Raw genomic sequence first — 15,985 nt, 5'->3', positions numbered from 1 at the left:
AAATAAATTCAACTTCTCTAATTATTCAAATGAATACAGTCATCAGAAGAATGATCTAACTTCATACCAAGGTCATCATGAAACAAAGAGGAATCCAAGCTTGAAAAACAATAGTTATCAGTAATAATGCAGCCACAACTTCCAGATCTGAAAGAACGCCTTCACATGAGTCAATCAAGTGCTAATAATACCTACTATGTAAGTGCTGCAAGACAAGAAAGCCTAATAGAACATTGACAGATTCAACTTTCAAAGAAGTACATCATCCAGCAGAAGATGTGGACAGGAAAGCCATTCTCGCGAGAAGAAAAGAGTGGAAGGAAGGAAGCATAGATGATTGTAAAATGCAAATAGAATGGGGAAATCAAAACACGCAGTCTCAAAGCAATGCTGTAATGTCAAGGCAGTGACTTGAAAGCAAAGCCTTGAGGGTCAACTGGCCATACAAATTATCCATCCATGTTACTCATGCGCCGTAGAATGGATGCGGTTGTTGCAAAAGGGGAATCACATGAGCAAGGCAGATTCGAAAAGAAAAAAAAAAGAATTAGCACCATGAAGCCATCTTTCAGAACATCCTCCAAGGGCGACCATACCCAGAATCCATGGATAATTTTCAAAGCGAAACATAATAATGCAAGGCAAAAAAAAAAAGACAAATGATTATAAGAAGCAGCCTAAAGAAAATATGACAAGGAAGAATGAGAGGGGAAAAGGATAAAAATGCAGGTCTTGAGATAAAGATGAAACTCCCTGTCAATCAGACAACACAAATGTTGAACAAACGCTGCGCGAAACGAAACCGATGATAGTGTAATGGGAATATATGAAGAGGATGATGGTCGTCTCAGCTGCAATGCAAAAGGAGGCAGAAACGAAACCTCCTGATACCGACTCTAACTTGAAATTCCAATATCCCCAAGCGCCGTATAACCCAGTAAATCATCAAACATGCCAGACATTACCGATCCGTAATATGATGTTGCATTTGTATAAAGAAAGATGACGATGATGGTTGGTTCGACCACTCATCGACCCATCATATAATCGGGATAGACACTGCTGAAGCCGCCCATACCGGGCCCCTGAGCGTTTCCAGGAATCCCATTGCCGAAAGAAACAGGATTGAGAGAGCTTAATCCGTTGGCGCGAATACCGAGTCCATTGTTTGGGCCAAACGAGTTGCCGTTGGCCATTGGTGCGTGAGAATTCGGCGGTGGAATAGGTCCATTTCGGGCGCCCACAGGAAGTGCAAGACCCGGCGGGGCAGACAAGCCTGGTGGAGGACCACTGGCTGTAGAGAACATGGCATTCGGCAGGGGACCGATACCAGCGCCGCCATGTATGGGCGTCTGTGGGCTAAGAGGCGTTGGAGGGTTGACGCTGCTACCCGGCTGTCCGCTGCGTACGCCAAGAGGATTCTTCGAAAAACTCAGGCGGATACCTGTCTTGACACTGTTGGAAAGCTTGTAGCCATACAACTCGTTCAAAGCCTTGCTGGCCATTGCCACCTCATCGAATTCGACAAAACACATTGGACCATTCTGCTTGTTGCGGAAACACAATCTCTTGTAACCACGCTGCTTAGAAAAGAGAGCTTTGAGCTCTTCTTCCTGTGTATCGGCTGGAAGATTGCCAACATAGAGCGTGTTGCATGGAGGGTTCAAGTCGTTCGGATTGGCAGCTGGAAGGCTATGGCGTGGGTTATGCTGGTTGGGATAATGGAAAGGCGAGTTGCCGTTCATGTTCGGTGGCATCGCACTTGCAGGAGTCGGTAATCCCATACGACCGGCAGTCCCGTTGGAGTAATTCTGAATAGGTGGTGATGTAACGTTCGTGGATAACGATAGATTGGCAAAACGGCTGGTTGGGATTGAAGGATTAGTTGAGCGCCGCGTGAGGGGCATATTCCCATGTCCGTTCTGCGCATAGCCAACGGGATCTTTGAGCAGCTCGCCGGTCTCTTCGTCAAGGTCTTGGTCGATGACTGACTTGCCGCTTACACGTGGTAATTCTCCCAGTCCACTACCTATGGGGGATCGTGGTGAGAAAAGACTATGAAGCCGGGAATTGGTGTCTGGAGCAGGAAGCGCTTCGTTGACGCTGGGTTGCTGAGAAGCACCGTTGGCCATTGTCTGGAAAGTGCCGTTGAAGCGAGACGACTGTCGAGCAGTAGGCCCTGGAAGACCACGGGAGGCGGTATGGTCGATGGTATTACGGCGGCCTGGAAGTGGCCCAGGGAACATCTCGACTATCATGTTAGCATCGTTGCTCGTGTTGGGCTTGCCATCCAACATGGCTCGCGCTTCTTCGGCGGCAGCGACTGTGTTGAACCGTGCAATAGCACTTAGAAACTTGCCATCCTCTGGTAATTCGGATGGAACGAAGTCAGCATCGACGAAGTCCTTCGCAAAGAGGAACATGCTTCGCAGTGCTTCTCGACTGGTATTTTGAGGCAGTCTGCGCATCAAGATCGCGGCGCCACCACTGCCCATACGGTGAAAACCATTCATGGGAGGCGACAAATCGGATTCAGTGAGTCGCATACCGTTTGTTCCTAGACTATCAAAGGACGAGCTGGTTCCGATCGGCGAAAAGGGGTAGGAGAAGGATGAGCTCAAGGACATGGGAGGCTGGGAAACAGCGGAGTTGTACACGTCGGTCGACATCGCATTATGCAACCCAGACGGCCCTTGTGACAAAGACTGAGGAGATGACGTACTGGACGAAACAGATGTCGCGCGCTGGTTAGTACTGAAAGACCCAGGGCTGGTGCGGCTGGACTGCGTTGTTGAGCTGCCGACCATGCCTCGTCCAAAGAAGTGAAATGAAAGACGGCAAGATAGCGAGCTCTACCGAAAGCGAGAAAAAAAAATTATTCAAAGGATACGACAGGAGGTAGTCGAAAAAGAGAAGCCTAGAAGCCCTAGACCAGACGCGACGGTAGAGTGGCGTATCCGAGATGCTGTCTAATCACGGTTGGCTTGGGATGCGACGCGATAATCAAGAGCCGTGTAGGTCTGGATTCGTCTTTTACTGATAAATGTATTTTTGCGCCACATAAAATGAGACTGCTGGAGGTGTTGCGACAAGTATCTGATCGGTCGGCGTCAGTTATTCGAAAAGCGCGGATGGGATCGCACACGCGGTCTGCAACACGGTCGCGCGGAAATCCCAGGACGCGGGAATGAACAGATGGAGATGAAAAAGCTGTTGTATAATGGAACAAAGAAAGCGCGACAGATGATAGATGAAATGAAGATGCGATAAAGAGTCGCAAGGATAGATGACCAAATGAAAAGAGGAAATATGGCAGTGGAGAGTGATGATGATGATGATGATGATGACGAGGACGGTGGTGTGGTGAGGTGAAGATCTAGGATAAAGTTGGGGAAGGGGGGGTGGGAAGAGAAGTGGGAAGTTCGAGCAGCCTGCGAGCCCTTACGAGGGAAGGTGGGCGGAGATTAGCGGCCAGGGGAGAATAATTGTGTAATTTATGGTAATGGACGCAGAAATCAGGATTGTGACTGGCCAGATATGGCTCACGATACGGCCACAACAAGCCCTGATTGGCCAGCCACATCCACGTCCCAAAGAATCAAGTAATTTTCAATCGATGGATTCGATTAAAATTCTTTGGGTCATGCTGTTGGTTGTTTTCTTGGGACTGACATCGAGCCGGGAACGGCTTAGCACGTTATTTAAGTCGAAGGCAGACACCGGCTGTACTGTAAATTACGACGAGAAATACACGGAGCATGACCAGAAATAAGAGGTGATGGAGTATGCGAAGCCCTAACACGTGAATTTCTCACCGAAAAGCGTTTCAGTAGTCTATCCCAATTTTATTTTTCCAGCTTTTCTCTTCAGACGCGATCATGTCCAACGCGCTGGACAACAGTCAATACGATCGCTGCAGGCATGAAAGAGGGGACTGAATCAGAAAGTCGAGCCTGGGCCTGATAAGTCAGCGTTCTAGGCGGCCCAAGGAACAGGAATTGCGGACCCGGCAGACTGTCTGCGGCCAGGAAGAGTTTAGTTGGCACTTTCACACCTCAGGCACGGCGCGTCCTAGCGACTTAGCTCGTATTGTATTAAAGGAATACGATACGGTGTGCGAACGTATTATTATACATAGTATGCACTACAATGTAGTGTACACAACCCGTGCTGAGCCTAAGACTGATTCGGATATGGGCTGTTTATTGCTTCGTCGATCGTCTCTCTCAGTGGCTGAGCGTTGCCGGATTATGTGGATGGCCAATCAGATCTGTCGAACCGAATGCAGAGACAAGGGTTAGTGGGGCCGGGCGAGGACTAAGACAAAAAGTCAAGAGCAAGAAGAGCGAACCAGAGCACCGCTTGCGACCAGAGTGGGGCGTCTTGTTTTTTTTTTTTTGAAAACGTTTGGAAAGTGTGCCAGGCGCTGACCACTCAGAAGGTGGTCAAAATATGCATTTACACAGGTTGATTGGCGTTTCTTAGGAATACTGTCCTTTACCACTTATGCCATCCATTATGGTATCCCTAGAGGCCGCGCGGGTAACGAGTGGGGCTCCAGGAATGATAGTAACTGTCTAGCTGGGATGCTTAGGGTAATATGATATTTTACGCAGCTGTACAGAGTCGGTAACAGTGTGATCAGCGATCAGCATAAGACGAGACAGTGATTAATTCTTTTCGTCCGGAAATGTTTCGGAACGCATAGTTCGCGCGTCACTAAATATTATTGGCTACATAGCTGCATAGTGGGGCGTAACTGTACGTATTGGTTATCGGTAAGTTACTCTATTAGACTTTCGAGAACTGCACCTGTGCTTGGTTAACACAAAAACATGGGCTACTATGGATATTCACCACTGTCAGACTCACGACTCAGTGACCACAATCGGAGCGCGCGGATCGTGATATCAGCATTTAGTCGCCTATCTTATCCATTATCGGCTGCTTCAGCCCCCAAATCCTGTTTATAAGCTCGAGACAGTACGGACTTCAAAGTATGAGAGTACAGACCGTCGATTAGGGGAACATAACTATCCGTTGACTGTTTCATCGAGGTTGTCGTGTCGCTCGATTTAAGCTCATTCAGCCTTGCCAGATACGGGAAGGTGATGGAGAATGGATCCACAAGTCACAGACCATATCCAGGAAATCATCAGTGCGCATTTACTACTTCAAGGCTCGAGAAATTCAATATTATCAAACATTTCTAAGGAAATAGAGGTTATCGAAGGAAACAATGTCAGCTAGTAGCGTTAACAAATACCTTCTTGACGTCCTTCATATCAACAATATCGACAAATTTGGGCAAGACCCTCTGCAAAATGAAATCGTTGACATCGTCCTCATCATCCATCACTCCACTTCGCGGGATAATAACATGATAATCCAGATCCGCACCATGACGAGCCGACCCCAGAATTGCCCCAACAGTCGTTAAGCCACACAACACAACGTGCCGTATGCCACGCGCGCGCAGATACCCCAGAAGATCACTCGAGCCAAAGGAGCTAGTTTGAAACTTTGGCAAGAGAATCTCATCAATGTTCGATCCTCCAAAGCTACCTCCTTGCGGGTAGAGAGCTTCAGGGATTGAATAAGCCGGGGTCTCTGGATTCTTCGCTTTCTCTGCCACAGTGAAGAGACCTTTTTCTTCAAGAGACTTGACCCAGGACGACAGTTTGTTGTATGGCGATATGAAGGCGTTATTGTTATATCCGTACGGGAGGACATGATGGATGATGAGCGGTATTCCTACGTAGGCGCCGGCTGCCTGTTCCGTCGATTCTGCTGGCGCCGTGCGTCGCTTATGAATATCTTCGCGAAAGAGGTTGATCAACGACATTATTTCCTGGATATACCGTTCTCTTCTCTCTGTAGGGAATCGTGCCAGAATCTCATTCTGGATATCTGAAAGAAGTAGGGCAGTGTAGCGTAGATCGACATTGGTATGGAATGGTTTGGGGGTGCCCATGGAAGCCATTGCTGTCAGTCTAGAATATGATAAGGAGGTATAATAATTGGTTATTTGAGAGTGCTCCTAGGTATACTGGAGTCGGAGGAATCGTCATATTTATGTAGAAGAGACACGTTATGTAACCATCGTCTAATCCCGAGCTGTAAAGTCTTGATTAGCAAGCTTCGGTCTAATGTGTTTTCTATGTCGGACAATAGAACTACTGGGACGTTGTCTCTTATTTACTGCATATGGTGTCCCGAGTTTGGAGGTAAGCCACAGCGTTGGCTGCAAGGTTATCCGGCGGTAAGAAATATCACGGCTTGCCTCGGACTTCACTGGTACAAGCTACCGAAAGTGTGAAGTGCGAGAGCATTCGGGAATAATATCAGCCAATTCACTAATTAGGGCAATATGGCCGAGTCCTCGGGTTTCGGGCGGCTTTATATTAGACTCCTCCAAGCTGAGCTACAACCCTAACATACTACACAGCATATCGTTCAACAAGCAAGTGATCCGTGAACGGTCAGGTTGCTTGGTTTTGATGTCGATAAAGCATCTGGGCGCTCGTCGTATACATTGCGAACATGAAATGGCTGATATTTACGCACATCATGACCCTCAAAGGAAAATCTAAGGTCATACATCAATGCCAAAAATTTGGAACGAGTGGACGTCGATATGCCACTTCTTATACTTATAGAGAAAAGCTCCAGAACTGATAAAAGACCGAATAGTACAGACTATATTGTACATGCGAAAGATATATAGACAGAACCCAAACGCCGAAAATGCTGTGGTACTCGGGACACTTCTGCCACACGAGAATCGCTAGCTTCCTGATATTCCTCGAAAGATCCTCCCCTTCTTCGTACCATATACCTTTTTAGTGAGTTCAGTTTCTCCTAATTGAACGCGGTTGGGGAGCTGAAAGCCCGATCAATTCTTCTGCGGAGCAAATCTGTTCGGCTTGGGTTCGAGTAGTCCAACCTTTGCAGTGTATAACAGTCAGTCTCATCAAAATCTATTATACGCCCGATATTTGTACTCGAGCAGGTCACTATCTCCGTCTCATTCCAACCAAAGAAGGTCTCAAAATATATTGACGTACCATACTGAGTAGCCGCCACACGGAATCGGTGGGCTGCGCACCGACACCCAACCAATACTTGACTCGTGATCGATCGATTGAAATCTCTTTAAAAGGCTTTGCGACCCGTGCTTCCTCCTCGGACAAATTGGTCGGTTTTTGTGGTAGGGGGTTGTAGGTTCCGACAACCTCAAGTGGTTTGGAGTCTCGCGCCGACCTGCATTGTACAATTGAGTTAAATATGATCAATTATTCCAGGTAAAATCTGAGAGTCCAAGAGATTAAACGGATTGGAAGCCATCTTAGGTAACCGTCGGGATCATGGGAGGTAAAAAATAACATACCTAGCTTGTGCGACAACAATATTGTAGAATGGCGAATGGCGCGGACCAAATCGCGCAAATCGAATCTTGACAACCATTATGAAAGACGAACCGAGTGACTGAACAATTGTATTCGAGGTGGTGGTTGCAGCACAATAGTGTTGAGACACTCTTTCTTTTAAATGACCTCCGCGGAGAGGATCTTCTTCTAAGCTCCGGAACAACGTTGACCCGTATAGATGGGAGCAAGAAGAGCCTTACCCGATTGGGCAGACTGATATGCATGTGTTTAACGATGATGCAATGATATCTTTCTGCATTTCAACACCATCTTCTTAATTTATTTGTACTTCATCTTTGATTTCAATTTGATTCTGTTTTATAACGGACTACTTCGGAACCTTGATCAGTGTGATACACATCTTTGAATCGTACCGACGACAAGTATATATGTTCCGTACGACAACCTTTCTCAAGCACACGACACATCACCTGTTCAAAGTAAAACCGTATCGATTTGCGAAAACAGCAAGCATGTCTCTCAAGGTAAGTTTTCTTCCGCCAGAATTGTATATTATGAATCTGACAAAGTTGCCAGGCAATATCTTCCAAAGATGCAGCTGCCTTGGATAAGGATCTAATGGACGTGGGAGGCTTTTCACTAGACCAATTGATGGAACTAGCTGGTCTCTCTGTATCGCAAGCTGGTACGTTTATCAAGTGATTGTAAAACATTGGCTGGTCTCACTAAAGCGCGGGCGTAGTATATCGATTTCATCCTATAAGTAAAGGCAAGAATGTTCTTGTTGTATGCGGACCTGGAAATAATGGTTTGTACAGCCATCTATATCCATCCTAAATGACATGCTAAGCTTGAAATTACAGGAGGGGACGGACTTGTTGCAGCTCGTCATTTAGTGCACTATGGCTACAAACCATCTGTTTATTATCCGAAGCAAGGCAAGAACGAATTATACGAGGTAGGTCGAAGAACCGATACGTGAAACGATAGAGCATAAAAATATTGATGGGCCATCCCAGCGCCTCAAAATCCAACTTCGGAACCTCGATGTCCCCTTCGTACCAGACTTCACAGATGCCCTCAAATCTGCCGATCTGGTAGTCGACGCCATCTTTGGCTTCTCCTTCCAAAAGCCTCTCAGAGAACCCTTCCCATCCATCATAAGTCAAATGGAAGAAACAAAAGTACCAGTCCTCAGCGTCGATGCGCCCAGTTCATGGGATATTCAAGAAGGACCACCAAAGGAAGGTCCCGGTGCCAAGTTCATGCCCGGAGCGTTGATTAGTCTTACTGCGCCCAAACCATGTGTCAAATGGTATAAGGGTAGGCATTTTGTTGGGGGAAGGTTTTTGACAAAATCAATTGCGGATAAATATGATTTAGATATTCCTGATTACCCGGGCATTGACCAGATTATGGAGGTTGGTGTTAATGCTGACGAGAAGCTCTAGATTACGAAATTGGAAGAATTATGTCTCTGATGGATGGATGATGGGTCAAGATGTAGGCTTAATGAACTATCTGTAGCTGGCTTTTGATTGTAGAAAGAATATGAATATGATTGGTTCATGTGAGATATGCAAAAATGACCCAGAAGACTTCCAGAAAGCCAGTAAATCTATCGCATGACATCCCGGATCTCTCCAATCACACCCTTCACCCGCGGTTCGCGTCCAGCACTAGAACTCGAGACCTTGCTCAATATTTTTTCAACGTCGTAAATATTCTTTGCGGCACTCTTCACTTCCTCGCCAGACGCTTTGACAAGCGTCCCAAGAGCCACTAGTCCGCGATACACTGCCTCCGAGTCCTTTTCATCTGCAAAGATCTTGGACAGTTCATCAAGCAGTTGAAGAGCGTGCTCTGCAGATTCTGCACTTTGAACCCGTCCCGGATTAGTGAAATAGACCGCATAATTGATGTATAAGGTCGTAGCGGCTATCGTAACATTTCGATTCGACGGTGCACCTGCTGCTGTGGTAGCTGATGATACCATCCGAAGAATATCATCGAATTTGGTCGCAGCAAGATCTCCACCTAGAGGGGTATCAAAGAGATTTGCAAAGAATCGAATTGTCAGCATGGCATTGTTGACACTGATGGGACTATCGAACACCCCGCTTTGTTGAACGGTGTCGATAATATCCTGCCCCTCAAACCGAATTTGAGCAGTAACAGGTGTAGCTGCCGCTAGAAGTCGAAGTAAGTCAAGTCCAGGAAGTCGATTTGCAGGAGGCCATTTGAGAGCCGCCTTCAAAACAAGTTGTATGCTGTCCTCCACGGCAGCAGGATCTTTGGGGAACGAAGCAGTATTCTCTAAGTGATTGCAGAAAGCCACAACTGTATTTAATTCGGGCGGGTTGTAGGAATAGTCCTTGTTCCCAGAAGAGACAAGCTGTTCGTTCAGTTCCGTCAATTTCTTCACTATCAATTTGATATTCGCTGACTTGATAGAGAGGTAGCTTTTCTGGGGAAGCACATTTTGACGGGTTTCTGGTATCGACGGAGACTGGGGTGCAGCGGCGGCAGCATCGCCTGGACGATATCGTCTCTCTTGACCCCAGGGATCAGAACCAGGCCCTGCTTGCTGGGTATCTGTCGTCTGACCGATTGTTGCTCCTTGTGTATTCTGAGTTATGAAATTGGCTACTTGGTCCAAATACCCGATCGGTAGCTCATTATCATGTATAAACTTCGTAGCAGCTTCGTATGGATTTTGGGACAAGTTGTAAGGCAGTTTCAAAGGTGGCTTGCCATCCTCAATGTCGACATCGAAGACATAGTCATAATCTTGTCCAAGGTACTCAGTCTTCCTTCCGGAGCTTCCTGCCGAATCGACAACTGTACCGACCGCAATCCATTCCTGTGTTGCTGACGACCAAGTATGGGCTGTAACGCTGCCATTGTCTTCCCTAATCATTTGCACCTGGCCATCTTTGGTGCCAGACTTCTGTTTGAGAAACTCAGGCCCTGGTAATTTTTCCTTGTTGATATTACCCACTTGCTGTTGTGGGATTGCAGACTCCTTCACAGCGTCCTCGAATTGTTGAATGACCGCTGGGTCAGCCTGCCGACTGGGATCTTTGGTGAATATCCTAGCCACGCGATCACTCGCACCCGTAACAATATCCCCAGTCTCCTGACAGACAGCAACACCCCATACAGATATCGCGGGGTGTGTAATTGTCTGCACACATTGATTTCCTCTCCATATTCTGACAGTCCGATCTTCGCCTGATGTCACCAGTTCGCCCGACGGGGTCACTGCGATTGAGTAGATGAAGCTTTCGTGTCCATGAAGCTCTCCTACAAGGTCTCCATTGAGTGTGAAAAGTCGTGCTATTCCGTCATTGCCCGCAGAGGCGAATTGGGCACCGGAAGGATGGCCAGCGGGTAGTTTGCACAGAGCTCGCACAACATCCCGAGAATCCTTAATCGTTTTCAGCAGTTTTCCCGACGTATTAAAAATACGGATCATGCGATCAGCACAACCTGAAGAAGTTCGTCAGATACGTCACATGCCTTGGTTTCTGACGGGTTCGTAGCATACCTGTGATAACGGTGTTCCTATCGTAGGCCAATACAGCCCATACGCTCCCATGGTGGCCATCAAAGACCACGTCGGTCTCCCAGTTGCCTATCCGCCATAACCTTGCCGATGAATCCCAGCTTCCACTGATAACCCATCCACCCTCAGGACAGACATCTAGTGAGCATACGTTGTGACTATGGCCCAAGAGCATTGCATCCGCATTATCACCGGAGGCTTTGGAGGGTTGTCGAGCTTCTATTATCGTATCTTGTCCACCAGAAAAGATGAGGCCTTCCAGATATTCGCCAGCAGGAGGATAGTATGCGACTGTATTGACAAATGACGACCCATGCGAGGAAATAGTGTAATCGTACGTCGGCGGTGGAGATGAGACTTGCTTCCAGATACGAACAGTAGCATCTCGAGAAGCTGTTACTACCAATTTGCTGTTTGGGAAGGCCACAGCACGTACCTGTTCTGATTAGTAAAACAAGTATGCAACGATGAACGACGACAATAAGCTTACATCATCGCTGTGGCCTTCTAAAGAAGCGGATAGCTTGTATTCCGACATACAATAGGTCTTGTAAGATACAAGATATAACCAAGAGAAAAGCGAGGAGTGTTAATACTGGGAAAAGAAGTTGCTTGCTAATAAGAATGTATCAAACTTGAAGAGAAGTTGTTGACAATTGGCTATCAGCAGTGACGGCATGCGGGGAGACTAGTCACGTGAGTGATGCGGGACTGGGGAGCTCAAAATAGCTTCTCCAGAAGGAAAAAAGCTTCATTGTCCGAACGTCAATCATCCTGTCTGCAGCCAATTCCAGCACAATAAGCGGAAATCAAAGAAAATTGAATCAAATAGGAGTTTCTGTGAAAGTTTGAGGAGAACAACAATGGAAGTTTTACAGAACTCCCCTTCGGCCAGCTCCTTCACTCCCCTCGCCGAACATCAATCACGCACCCCTCAATCCTTCTATGGTGGTCCTCCAGTACTGCATTACCATAGCTCACGATGCAAAGTGGTCATTTTAGAAAGTGATATTAGCGCATCTCCAGCATTGAATACCCTCCGCGGTGGAGCGCCTGTTGCTAATGGATCATCGGAGGTTGCGCCTGAACCGCAAGAAGGAAAAGAAATCGTAATTGATGGGGTTGATGTTTTTGTAACATCTGAGTAAGCTACAATCATCGACTTTCGAAAATAGCCAATTTGCTGAACGAAATATAGCAAATTCCTCCTCTACCGCACAGAAGCAAATTCCGGCATAGCTTTACCTTATCCGCTCATCTCTCTCCATGCAATTCAACGACTCCGTCTGCCTGACACACCCGAGAATGAACAGGAAGGGCAAGGCCTGTACATGCAAATTGCTAAACCTACGCCTGCGGACGGAACAGGCGCAGAGGAAGACGAAGAAGAAGACAGTATCACGCTGACCATTGTCCCCCCATCCGTGACGGAAGCTGCTAGTTCTGCACTTGGCTCATATTCAGCGGGTACAGAGATGACCGGCCTTGTGGCAGAGGAAATGGCAGCTGAACAAGGAAATGCAGAGGCGAAACCTGAAGAAACCGCAACACAGGCTCTTTACGCAGCCGTATCTGCCTGCTCAAATCTACATCCGGATCCTGTCGCGCCCGGCGAAGAAGGAGATGATGACTATTATGGCAACTACGAAGATTCTACTGAGCAACCGGGGGTTGGTGGGATATTGCAAGCTGCCGGATTGATCGTACCGGGTGCTTCTGATGGTGGCTTACCACCTCCGGTAGATGGTAGTTCGGGTTGGATTACCGCTGAAAATATGCATGAGTATTTTGATGAGGAGGGCAATTGGATAGCTGATGGAGAGCCTCCTGCTTCTATGACTTTGCCGGGCTTGGGCCCCGGCGCTGGCAATGTGCATGGTAGGAATGATGGGGATCAGGTCGAAAACGGTGATGGTGCCGGAGAAAAGAATGGGGATGGAGAGACGAAATGGCGGAGGACGGACTGAAGCAAGACTCTTTGCGGTCATATAGATAGGCAATAGTAATCCAAAAGGAAGGCTTTAGGGCTCAAAAACCAGTGAATATGCCATTTAACAAACATGTCGCTTTGAGATTGACAATTATCGTGCTTATATAGGATTGATTCGGTTCTGCTACTTGTGATTACGAGTTACTTGAAATATCGAACACCACAAACGAAAAAGTCAACGATCGCGCACTACAAATGCGTACAACAATCAAAACAGGCGCCATATCTACATAAATTGGTATCTCGAATCATACTTTACACATACGCACACATTATGTATAACCATGCTTTCATTCCTTCAGAAAACCGTCTCGATCGTACAGACTTCCTGGAGTTGCTGCCGCGCTTGCATAACCTTGGACCTTTCTGCTCGGCGTCTGCATTGCTGTGATATTAATGCGCCGCTTGCGTGCAACTTCGTCCGAACTGTCGCTGTTATTGTCCTGATCACGATCTTCAAAAGCCATAATACTGCTGCTTGGCGGTACTTGACGTATGGTTGATAGCTTTTGATTTTCTATGATAACATTCATATTTTCCTCAACTGTGTTTTCAGAGTCAATTCGCTCAAGAAGTTTGAATGGTGGAGGATTCTTCTGTCGGAATATCGGTGACGTGACGCTACCATCCTCGCTCGCATCTTCCCAGATAATCAAGCTGTCATTACTTAGTACCGAATTGCGATTGCTCGGCGGCTTCCTAATATTTCTGTCGCTATGCCGGGTGATACTAGCATTTCGACCCATACGCCGATATGATCTAGAATCCTCGTCACATGCTTCACTGTTCATGCGCCGAAGCAGAGTTATAGACTTTCGAACATCCTTTGTTGGAGATGCAGTGAGTGTGTGTGATCTGTTAACACCCCTTTTGGTTGGAGATTCGCGGTCCGGCGATCCATTTTCGGATGTTCCAATTTGCAAAGATGATGGTGGTTCTGTCTTTTTCTGTTGTCGGTCCGGTTGATTTCGTGGTCCTTTTGGCGCTGGTCGCCGCGGACTTCCCGTCGAAGCATTTACCGGGAATTTAGGCGAAGAGCCAGAGAACTCATTAGAGCGCGGGAGAGACCACAATGGCTTGTGCCTCTCCGGAGATGGAGTTGTTAGAAGCTGGTTTTCATCAGGTGGTCGGGCAAAGATGTTGTTGGGGATTACAATTCGGTTCTCAGACGTGAAGACGTCGTCAACCGAGTCTGCTCTGGAGCGAGCGCGTTTTCGAGACGACTGTGGGCGAGGAATGCGAGAATTTGTGTCAGGTGAAGCGTCACTGAGTACTGTAGGCTCTTCTTTAATGGACCCTGTCGATAGATGACGACTCTGCCTAGAATAACGCTTTTCTTCATAACTTGGGTGGTGTACGCTTCCATTTCTCGAAGGTGGTGACTGGATTGATTGTCGCCGTTGCATTGGCTTGACTAAGTTTTTCTGGAGATCCAACACTTCTTCTGGCTCTTCTAGCATCGGCGAGAAGGCAGGACCACCAAATGTAATGGGTGGGTGTATGGAGATCCGCACGCAATTTTGCCTCCTATGGCCCTTTTTCACACTCTGGGCGGATTTCATAGCGGAAGGTAAAGGGGCTTTTTTAAAGCTATCCCTTGATCCTCTTGGGCCAGGAGCTTGGGTTGATTTGGGTCGATCACCTAAACTCTGGCTGAAAATCATGTTCGGCTCTTCCCTGGGTTTAGACCTTTCGTACATTGAATACCGCTCTTGTCGATGGCTCTGGGGACCAAATTCCTGCCGAGAATACAAGCCTTGACCTGCGGGGAAGAAAGCGTTGGGACTAGTACCAGATATGCTACTCACTGGCCTGCTGCTAGTGTGACCTGCGGATGACGCAGACGACAGAACCGTTTCACCGCGTCGTGGTAACCGACTGGCCCAATCTGGAGGTTGAGGTGAGACCTCTCGGGTAGTCAAACTTCGTCGAGGAGAAGGATCTCCTCTTCCGGATTCCATTGACACTGATGTTAGATGAGCAGTTGAAGATGATAATCTCTGAGATTGTGTTCGTCGATGTGATGCGCAGTCTTGAGCCACGCTTCCTCCAATCACGATATCGTAAGGACTAAAGGGTGTGAAGGTTGGGCATGGTGGCAGAGATGGTGAATAGTTGAAGTCATGATCGACCGACATTGATCTTCGCAAATTGCCATCCAAAATTGAGCTATTTGCAGTCTCGACACTCAATGATGACATACCCATCAAAGAGTCTTCTCTTGGAAACTGGTACGATTGTGAGATATTCAATGGTGTAGGTGGCATTGGCATATCTGGAGCTATTCCAGCTGTTTGGGCTGTGATACTCCCGTTCCGCAGCCTGGTGTGATTCTGGTCGAAATAAGTGGGTTGGCCACCGGCGACTGAAGAGAGCCTCTGCTCTGAATGAAGTAGTGGCCATGCAGTAGATCCTGGTTGACTGTTATACATTTCAAGCTGAAGTATATCATCTCTTTCCCTTTCTGGCGTGTTGCGTGGAGTGATTTCCGTGGGCAGCTCTGAGAAACCTGCAATAGCTGATTTGGGCTCTTTTTCTTTGGCATCAGGATAGACTGGACAGACGATTTTTTGTGGTCCTGGCTGCAGGTTGGGGAGCGACTCCATATGAATAGACTTTTGGTTGCTTCGCCCTATTGAGAGACTTTTCGATAGAGATTTTGAGATTGACCGTCGTATTGACTTTGACTTTTCCTTCTTGAGAGGAGGTGGTGGTGATGTTTTTGGTTGAGATGGTGGTCTTTGAAATTTCTCTTGTGACCCAAGCGGTGCCCACTCCTGGCGTGTTCCGTATGGATATGTTGGCAAGGGCGAGGTGAGGGGAGAATCTGTCACAAAGCTACTACAAGCTTGTCCTTGATGTGATGCGCAGTGCTCAACTTGCGCTACTGCAAGAGATAGACGATCTTGTCGTTTCCTCCACCAAACTGCTACCCCGAGGATTACGCTGACGATGAGCAAGACGGAACATCCTACCGCCACCGCGATCATAACCGGGAGACTCGGCATTGTCAGAGTTTTCGTATCGATTATCAAG

General features: G+C 47.3%; 7 protein-coding genes across 7 annotated transcripts, besides 1 other annotated feature; 2 read left to right on the top strand and 5 right to left on the bottom strand.

Annotated features, from left to right (window-relative positions):
• Window positions 1–46: 46 nt before the first annotated feature.
• Window positions 47–2,669, bottom strand: TSTA_114080 (RNA binding protein; the record flags this gene model as incomplete). Its single annotated transcript, XM_002481541.1, has 1 exon — window positions 47–2,669. One exon carries the CDS (start codon window positions 2,667–2,669, stop codon window positions 1,029–1,031), a length of 1,641 nt encoding a protein of 546 aa, XP_002481586.1. The 3' UTR covers window positions 47–1,028.
• Window positions 2,670–3,323: 654 nt separating this feature from the next.
• Window positions 3,324–3,361: a microsatellite.
• Window positions 3,362–5,155: 1,794 nt separating this feature from the next.
• TSTA_114070 (uncharacterized protein) lies at window positions 5,156–5,983 on the bottom strand (the record flags this gene model as incomplete). The annotated part of the gene is made up of 2 exons (XM_002481540.1): window positions 5,156–5,209; window positions 5,267–5,983. The coding sequence occupies 2 exons, from the start codon at window positions 5,981–5,983 to the stop codon at window positions 5,156–5,158; spliced, it is 771 nt and encodes a 256-aa protein (XP_002481585.1).
• A 573-nt stretch (window positions 5,984–6,556) lies between these two features.
• On the bottom strand, window positions 6,557–7,541 carry TSTA_114060 (mitochondrial 37S ribosomal protein MRPS16). The gene is made up of 3 exons (XM_002481539.1): window positions 7,391–7,541; window positions 7,068–7,263; window positions 6,557–6,946 (listed from the first exon to the last, which is right to left on the bottom strand). The coding sequence occupies exons 1-3, from the start codon at window positions 7,465–7,467 to the stop codon at window positions 6,896–6,898; spliced, it is 324 nt and encodes a 107-aa protein (XP_002481584.1). The 5' UTR covers window positions 7,468–7,541; the 3' UTR covers window positions 6,557–6,895.
• A 154-nt stretch (window positions 7,542–7,695) lies between these two features.
• TSTA_114050 (AI-BP family protein) lies at window positions 7,696–10,403 on the top strand. The gene is made up of 5 exons (XM_002481538.1): window positions 7,696–7,915; window positions 7,968–8,076; window positions 8,134–8,199; window positions 8,255–8,349; window positions 8,411–10,403. The coding sequence occupies exons 1-5, from the start codon at window positions 7,820–7,822 to the stop codon at window positions 8,840–8,842; spliced, it is 798 nt and encodes a 265-aa protein (XP_002481583.1). The 5' UTR covers window positions 7,696–7,819; the 3' UTR covers window positions 8,843–10,403.
• TSTA_114040 (polyubiquitin binding protein (Doa1/Ufd3), putative) lies at window positions 9,010–11,497 on the bottom strand (the record flags this gene model as incomplete). The annotated part of the gene is made up of 3 exons (XM_002481537.1): window positions 9,010–10,883; window positions 10,942–11,395; window positions 11,450–11,497. 3 exons carry the CDS (start codon window positions 11,495–11,497, stop codon window positions 9,010–9,012), a joined length of 2,376 nt encoding a protein of 791 aa, XP_002481582.1.
• A 222-nt stretch (window positions 11,498–11,719) lies between these two features.
• TSTA_114030 (uncharacterized protein) lies at window positions 11,720–12,965 on the top strand. Its single transcript, XM_002481536.1, has 2 exons — window positions 11,720–12,103; window positions 12,158–12,965. The coding sequence occupies exons 1-2, from the start codon at window positions 11,823–11,825 to the stop codon at window positions 12,924–12,926; spliced, it is 1,050 nt and encodes a 349-aa protein (XP_002481581.1). The 5' UTR covers window positions 11,720–11,822; the 3' UTR covers window positions 12,927–12,965.
• Window positions 12,966–13,163: 198 nt separating this feature from the next.
• TSTA_114020 (uncharacterized protein) lies at window positions 13,164–15,957 on the bottom strand (the record flags this gene model as incomplete). Its single annotated transcript, XM_002481535.1, has 2 exons — window positions 13,164–14,215; window positions 14,387–15,957. 2 exons carry the CDS (start codon window positions 15,955–15,957, stop codon window positions 13,240–13,242), a joined length of 2,547 nt encoding a protein of 848 aa, XP_002481580.1. The 3' UTR covers window positions 13,164–13,239.
• Between the last annotated feature and the right edge of the window lie 28 nt (window positions 15,958–15,985).

This window comes from Talaromyces stipitatus, genomic scaffold, assembly GCF_000003125.1.
Source record: "Talaromyces stipitatus ATCC 10500 scf_1105507295555 genomic scaffold, whole genome shotgun sequence".
In the NCBI taxonomy this organism is placed as follows: domain Eukaryota; kingdom Fungi; phylum Ascomycota; class Eurotiomycetes; order Eurotiales; family Trichocomaceae; genus Talaromyces; species Talaromyces stipitatus.
The sequence above is the reverse complement of the archived record's forward strand: the minus strand, read 5'-3'. Positions and strand labels throughout refer to the sequence as shown.

What these genes read in the sequence shown, in the direction of transcription:
- TSTA_114060 (XM_002481539.1), bottom strand. Translation starts at nt 7,467, where the DNA reads ATGGTTGTCAAGATTCGATTTGCGCGATTTGGTCCGCGCCATTCGCCA. An exon ending in ATTGTTGTCGCACAAGCTAG is followed by an intron (nt 7,264 to 7,390) that starts GTATGTTATTTT and finishes TGTACAATGCAG; the next exon opens with GTCGGCGCGAGACTCCAAAC. An exon ending in TGTGGCGGCTACTCAGTATG is followed by an intron (nt 6,947 to 7,067) that starts GTACGTCAATAT and finishes TACACTGCAAAG; the next exon opens with GTTGGACTACTCGAACCCAA.
- TSTA_114050 (XM_002481538.1), top strand. Translation starts at nt 7,820, where the DNA reads ATGTTCCGTACGACAACCTTTCTCAAGCACACGACACATCACCTGTTC. An exon ending in TCTCTCTGTATCGCAAGCTG is followed by an intron (nt 8,077 to 8,133) that starts GTACGTTTATCA and finishes GCGCGGGCGTAG; the next exon opens with TATATCGATTTCATCCTATA. An exon ending in GCAAGAACGAATTATACGAG is followed by an intron (nt 8,350 to 8,410) that starts GTAGGTCGAAGA and finishes GGGCCATCCCAG; the next exon opens with CGCCTCAAAATCCAACTTCG.
- TSTA_114030 (XM_002481536.1), top strand. Translation starts at nt 11,823, where the DNA reads ATGGAAGTTTTACAGAACTCCCCTTCGGCCAGCTCCTTCACTCCCCTC. An exon ending in GATGTTTTTGTAACATCTGA is followed by an intron (nt 12,104 to 12,157) that starts GTAAGCTACAAT and finishes AACGAAATATAG; the next exon opens with CAAATTCCTCCTCTACCGCA.